General features: G+C 62.9%; 1 protein-coding gene across 1 annotated transcript; it reads left to right on the top strand.

The window, feature by feature from the left end:
- Nucleotides 1-3,955: 3,955 nt before the first annotated feature.
- On the top strand, nucleotides 3,956-6,068 carry SOX3 (SRY-box transcription factor 3). Its single transcript, XM_025460971.3, has one exon. The coding sequence runs from the start codon at nucleotides 3,956-3,958 to the stop codon at nucleotides 5,291-5,293; it is 1,338 nt and encodes a 445-aa protein (XP_025316756.1). The 3' UTR covers nucleotides 5,294-6,068.
- The last annotated feature ends 1,010 nt before the right edge of the window (nucleotides 6,069-7,078 follow it).

Raw genomic sequence — 7,078 nt, 5'->3', positions numbered from 1 at the left:
CTGAATGCTTTGAGAACTAGAAGGTGCTGGAGAGGTCTCTTCCATCTCCTTGGAGTGCCGGTGACCTTTTCCAACCTTTTATAAGCGATGGTTCTACGACAGCCCCCAGCCTCTGATTTCTTGATCAAGGCCCTCAATCTGGCCTAAATACACAATCTTGGCTAGGAGCCAGAGTAAATAGTCAAGGGATGTTCTGAAGGAAGAAAGAGGATAAGCAAACCTTTTTCTTTTTTTCTTTTCTTTTTTTCTGGAAAGCTAAGCGTGTCTAAGGGTCGGCGGGATAAGTTTTTCTGCACTTACTCGAAACCGGACCGCTCCCTGGGCTCTGCTGCACTTGAAAAAAGGCGATTGATAGCTCGACCCGATTGCCAGGCCTTGGCCCCCAGAGCGGGTACCGGACACACCCTTCCCGAGATGTATGCATAGGGCATCTCTTCCAAGAGTTGGGTCCTGATTGAGCCAGAGGCCCGGAAAAAGGTCCCCCAGGAGCTGAGAAGGAATCATCGCCTCCCCCCGCCCCACCCCCGCGAGTGATGGGACAGCCCCGCTCCTTCTCCACCCCACCGGTAGCTCTAGGGCTCAACTGCTCAAGTATGCTTTGCAGGCAGGAGGTCCTCGGGACACCTGATTTCTGCCAAAGCTCAAAACCAGAAGACGGGGAGAGTATGAGCGCACTCTGCACCCGGGCCCCGCCAGGCCATGACGCTAGAGCCCGGGGACCCCGAGTGTTGTGATAAGCAGCCCTCTAAGGATAAGCACCACGTCTGCCCGGCCGCAAAATCGGCTGCCTCTCCTTCTAGGGTTGGGGCGACCTCGAAGCCCTGGAGGGCAGGAAGGGGCGCCTCTAGGTGAAGTTTCCAACCGAAGCCAACAAACGGCGCTGTTGCCACGCCCTGGGTCTTGGGAGCCCCAGCCCCAGGCCCAGTCGGAGGGAGCCTGAGCTCTCTTGGGAGGGCAGGGGGAGTGGGGAGGGGGTGCTTGGCCCGGTTCCCAGCCCGCCATCCGGGGCTCTGTGTGCCGCCACGGGTTCCCGGAGGCCCCAGAGGGCAAGAGAGCTGCCGAACGCGCTCTCCTCTCCGGAAGAGGTTGGAAAGAACTGGCTCTGGATCCCGCTGTGTCCCTTGCTTTCCTCGTCCCGTGCAGAGTTCAAGTCAGAGACACAGATTCCGGCTCCGCTGGCCCTGCCTCCCCGCGGCCCCCGGCCTGAATCGAGGCCCCCTGGGCCCAGTACCTGCCGCGACACCCCTCCCGACTCCCGGCAGGCTCGCGCCGCCCGGCGGGGGCCTGGAGGACGGGTTTCCCTCCAGCCTCTCCCCGCCTCCCCAGCCTGCAGTGGTAACCTCGGCCGACTACCGAAGTGGTAGGGTGCGTTGAGGACGTTTCCTCGGAACTGTTTTGAAGGAAATCCGGCTTGACTCCTGCTTGGGGCTGTGCAGACCACCCCAGAGCCACCAGGCACAGAGACCGTTTTCATCACGGCCTCCGAGGGAAGGCGGGACTGTGGGAGAAAATGTCCAGGCACAATACTGGCCGAGGGACGCCTGCTTGTAACGTGAAAATGAGCTCACCTAAGTCGCGGGCTAGTCGTGATCAAATGACAAACAGCTGGGGGCAGTGACCAGCCCCCTAGATCATCTGCTGCGGGGAGGAGTACAGACAGACCCATGCACCGCATCCCTCGTCCTGGGAAATATGCAGCCCAGGCGCTGTCACCACAACGGCTTACTTGGGTCCTAAAACTTGGAAAGAATCCTGACATCTGTCAGGCTACTGGACGCCAGGCCGCGCGTCGGTTGGGTAGTTTCCTAAAACGCGCTTCACTTAGCAACAGCCTCGGAGGCCCAGAGAACCCGAGAGGGCATCTGGGGAAGGCGGCAGGCAGGCAGGGTTACCTCACATTGACTGATTTGGGAGAAGGTGGGTTTGCCTGGGAAAAATGGACTTTGTCAGCTAGTTTGGCCAAAAAACAAGTGCAGGTGGAGATCGCCAAATCATTCCGTCTCCTAAGACACGTCTTCCAGTCTGTGTCAGCTTAAGTGTGCACACTGGTGCGCGCGCCCACGCGTGCGCGCGCCCACACATACGGCACATACACAGAACCATTCCAGATAGTTTACTTTAAAAACCCGAAATCGTACATCCATTCCAACGACTGCAGCCCCTGACTGCGGACATTTGCTTCCTTCCGGCCAGAAAAGCAAGAGAACGTAGCCCAGGTGGAACCCAAGCTTAAGGGGCTGGTTTAGAGACCCCAAATTTCCAGGAGATGATGCCGGCTGGGAGCCAGGATCCTAGTGCCAGCCTCCGTCCATCCCAGAGGGGGCTAGCCTGCTCTACGCCACCACCCCCCCAAGTCACAACGGCATACTTTTAAATTCGTGCAGTAAAGGGGGGAGGGGAGGTCCCAGCGTGCAGGTGCCCCAGGATCGCCTTGGTTTTGCATTAGCGCTAAAAACCTGGGGGGTCTGTATTTTTTTTTTTCCACACTTAGGATTTACGCTTTTCTTTTGGTTCCCCATCTTTCCACGAGGCTGGGGGTAGGGGACCACACTGCGCGGACACCCTATTTCAGTCTCTGCCACTTCTGCCTGGCTGGCTACTCCTTCCCACCCTCGCCTCCGGGAGTTTCAAACGCTGTGCCACTCGCTTAGACTGGCGAAGGCGATTGTCCGGGTTCCCTCTCCCCGCGGCCGGAGTTCCCGAGACACTAGTCTTTGGCAGACAACATGACATGCGAATGGGTGTCCCGCTCCGAGTCTCGAGGCTCTGGCCAGGATGGCTGTAAAACAAAAAAGGAGAGGGACGGAATCCGTTAGCAGAGCCTGCTCCCCGGGGAGGCGGCGCGGCTGCGCAGCGAGAGCAGCGCTCAGTGGTCCCGGCAGGTGCGCGGCCAGTGGAGGGGGCCCTGCGGTCCGCCCCGAGGACGGCCTCGGCTCCTCTCCGGCCACCGTCCCCCCCACCCCCAACCTCCAAGAAACTTTTCTTTCACTTGGAGAGGCTCCGTGTTGCCATGAAAACGGATTTTCCAAGGGGCCCGACCCTCCCCCTCAGGGGCATCGGACTGGAAAAACCGAAATGGCCAGAGAGCAGAGACAAAAAGGGGCCGCCAAGCGGGGGCCTGGAGCGAGAGAGCCGAGGCCGGCTCACCCCCTCCGCCCCCCACACACTCCCCGCACCACCGCGCGTGAGCGCCTCCGCACGGCTCGGGCAGCGGGCGGCGGACTGCTCGCCTTCGCTCCAGCCAGCGGAGAGCCTCACAGCCCCCGTGCGCGCCGCCGTTCCGGGGCCTGTCTCCGGGGCCCGGGGCCCCGACCCCGGCTCGGTCCTGGCGCCCCGGCCCGCGGCTTGCTGGGACCGGGGCCGACTCCAGGGAGGGCTTCGCGGAGCCGCAACCCGGGACGCCTCCGTTGCGTCCCGAGTCCCCCAGCTCGCCTGGGTGACTGGCGATGCCGCTGGCCCTAGCGCTGGCAGCAGAAGCGGTCGGAGGACCTCCGCGCAGACAGCGGGATGCTTTGCAGGGTGGCCCCGGGGCCAGGCACCGCTCAGTCCAGATGCGGCTGCAAAGTTGTTTTCTGAACCCCGTGGGCGCCTCCTCCCCCCCCCCGTCCTGCTCGCGCGCCCCCTCCCCCCTCCGTCACCTCCTCGAGTTTCGTTCTTTCAAACTTTTTGAGACCCTAATTGGTGGTCTCTGAGCGGCTCTCCAGGACTCCCGCCTCCTGAATAACTCTCATCACGTCACCGGGCCCAAGAGGGGCGTGGGGGTGAACGAAAGGGCTCCCCGAACTTTTTTTTTCCAGTGGGGCCGAACGGGGACTCCGTGATGATTGGCCAGGGCGCATCACTGTGAGCCTGTCAATCACGGGGCCTCCCGGTGGCGAGGGGCGGACCGAGTCCCAACCCCGGGGGATCCGAGCAGGTATATAAGGGACCCGGCGAGCGCCCGGCCAGACTGCGAATGCGGCCAGCTCGAGACGTCGCATCAGGTGCGAGTGGCCTGCGGGTTCCTGGCGACTTGGCGCGGAGCACTTTGGCCAGCCTGCCCTTCCCGCCTGACCCGCTGGCCCGCCGGCCCCCGAGCGCCCCTCCGACGGAGTCCCCAGGCCTTTTCACCGTGGCCGCTCCAGCCCCGGGAGCGCCTTCTCCTCCCGCCACTCTGGCGCACCTTCTTCCCGCCCCGGCCATGTACAGCCTGCTGGAGACCGAGCTCAAGAACCCCGTGGGGCCACCCACCCCAGCGGCCGGCGCAGGCGGCCCCGCAGCCGCCGGCGGCGCAGGCAAGAGCAGCGCGACCGCAGCCGGCGGCGCGACCGCAGGCGGCGGCAACGGCGGGGGCTCGAGCGGCGGGGGCGGGGGCAGCGACCAGGACCGCGTGAAGCGACCCATGAACGCCTTCATGGTGTGGTCCCGGGGGCAGCGGCGCAAGATGGCCCTGGAGAACCCCAAGATGCACAACTCCGAGATCAGCAAGCGCTTGGGCGCCGACTGGAAACTGCTGACCGACGCCGAGAAGCGGCCGTTCATCGACGAGGCCAAGCGACTGCGCGCCGTGCACATGAAAGAGTACCCGGACTACAAGTACCGGCCGCGCCGCAAGACCAAGACGCTGCTCAAGAAGGACAAGTACTCGCTGCCCGGAGGCCTGCTGCCCCCGGGCGCCGCCGCCGCCGCGGCCGCCGCGGCCGCCGCGGCCGCCGCCAGCAGCCCGGTGGGCGTGGGCCAGCGCCTGGACACGTACACACACGTGAACGGCTGGGCCAACGGCGCGTACTCGCTGGTGCAGGAGCAGCTGGGCTACGCGCAGCCCGCTACCATGAGCAGCCCGCCGCCGCCGCCCGCGCTGCCGCAGATGCACCGCTACGACATGGCCGGCCTGCAGTACAGCCCCATGATGCCGCCCGGCGCCCAGAGCTACATGAACGCCGCCGCCGCCGCCGCCGCCGCCTCGGGCTACGGGGGCATGGCGCCCTCGGCCGCCGCCGCCGCGGCCGCCGCCTACGGGCAGCAGCCCGCCACCGCCGCCGCCGCGGCCGCCGCCGCCGCCGCCATGAGCCTGGGCCCCATGGGCACGGTGGTGAAGACCGAACCCAGCTCGCCGCCGCCCGCCATCACATCGCACTCGCAGCGCGCGTGCCTCGGCGACCTGCGCGACATGATCAGCATGTACCTGCCACCCGGCGGGGACGCGGCCGACGCCGCCTCGCCGCTGCCCGGCGGCCGCCTGCACAGCGTACACCAGCACTACCAGGGCGCGGGGACTGCCGTCAACGGAACCGTGCCGCTGACCCACATCTGAGCGCCCGCCTGCGCGCGCCGCCCCTCCGCCCCCATCCCGCCCCGCACCCCCGAGTTGGGACGCCTTGTTGTTTAGCTTTGCTTGCCTGAGACTGTTGCCTTGTACCGATGATGGGGAGGACAGAAAGTTTTGCCGTAGCTGTCGGGTTTTGTACAAAAGCAAAAAGAAGTCCGGAGCAGCGGAAATGGGACTTTCTAGAGCTCGCCTACCCCCTCGCCGCTGCCCCTCCCTCCCCTTTTGTAGGCTGGGAATCGCTGTGATGTTTGCAAAGAAAAAGCAGCCCCCCTCCTCCTCGTCCTCCTCCTCCTCCTCCTCCTCCTCCTCCTGGGTTCCTGGGTTTTTCTGTTGCATTTGAAAATGTTGTCGCGTTAGTTTACTGTTAGCCGAGGAGTGAGTGAATAGGAGAAACGTACTCTCGGGTGAGGCTGGCCTGAGAACTGCAACGCCTCCTCCCCCCGTCGCGTTGCACGGCTTTTCCTTGTGGGTTTTGGGGGGGCTGACCGCGCGCAGTGGCGCGGCGGCTCAGGCCAATGTTAATTTATAGCCAGGTGTGCGTGTGTCTCCCGCCTCGCCGCCCCTGGCCGCGGGACCGCTTCTGTCCAGTCCGCATTTAGGCTGTTGAGTTGGTGACTTCTGCCGTGATCTGTTTGATATTTCGTCGCGCTAATGTATTCGGATTTCGTTTGGGTGGTTGGGGAAGGGGCTATTTTGTTTCAGGTTTTTCAAGGTTTTACTCTTAATTCCTAAATGAGAGATCAATAAATTTTATAACCAACGTGATGGAGTCTTGGTAATTTTGCGGGCCTGGAACTATGTGCGGGTTGGGGAGGGGACCGCCACCAACTCGGTCTTAGAGCCTCGGTCCCGTCCCGGGGCGGGGGAGAGGGGGGCGGGTGGTGGCGAGCGTGATCTGGAATGCTTTCTGACTCCTGGTAATCCCAAACACTCCAGCTCCCAGTCTTTTCTACGTAAACTCCAAGGAGCAGACGGTCGGTCCTGCGGGAGCGTGTGCCGGGAGCCGACACCCGCTCACCGGGGCGAGCACCCCGCGGCCACGCACTTGTTGATAGCGGCGAGCGGCCGCCGCAGGAGTGTCTGCCGCAGCAGCCACGCGGGGCGGGGGGCGGGGGGCGGCCGCGGAGACCGGCCAACCGCGGGGACACCTTTACCTTTGTGCACTGGGGCGGGAAGACACTTGAGCCGGGGCTGAAATATTTACAAAACGAAAACCTTTCGGAAATCTCAATTATCCTATTAAAAATAGATGGTTACAGGAATCCCTGGCAGGAAATAAGCGCATTTCAACCGTGGTGGCTGAAGCCGCGGAGCTAGCATTCAACACTGGAAGGTTTGCTGTTTGGTTGTTTCGTTTCTTTTAAAGATTTTTATTTATTGAGAGAAAGAGCGAGCGAGCCAGAGCACTAGCGAGGGGGAGGAGCAGAGGGAGAAGCAGACTCCCGACCAAGCTAGAGCCCCCGACGTGGGGCTCGATCCCAGGACCCCGAGATCATGACCTGAGAGGAGGCAGACGCTTAACCGGCTGAGCCACCCGGGCGCCTCTAGGAGGTTTGGTTTTAAAAAGTACATCTGAGACTTGAAAAGATCCCTAAAACTCCTCCAATGGCTTTTTCTTTTTGACTTGTCAACCCGGACCACCTATTTGTTTTCCAGAAGAGGCTCTGTCGCCTCCCAAACCTCGAGCCCGCTTTCTGCTCCTCCTCCCTCCCCTCCCCCGCAATCCCTGACCCTTAGGCATTCCACCGTGCCCCCCAAAGGCCTTTCGTT

This window comes from Canis lupus, chromosome X, assembly GCF_003254725.2.
Source record: "Canis lupus dingo isolate Sandy chromosome X, ASM325472v2, whole genome shotgun sequence".
Classification (NCBI taxonomy): domain Eukaryota; kingdom Metazoa; phylum Chordata; class Mammalia; order Carnivora; family Canidae; genus Canis; species Canis lupus.
Note: the sequence above shows the minus strand (reverse complement) of the source record. Positions and strands in the feature narration are given on the sequence as shown.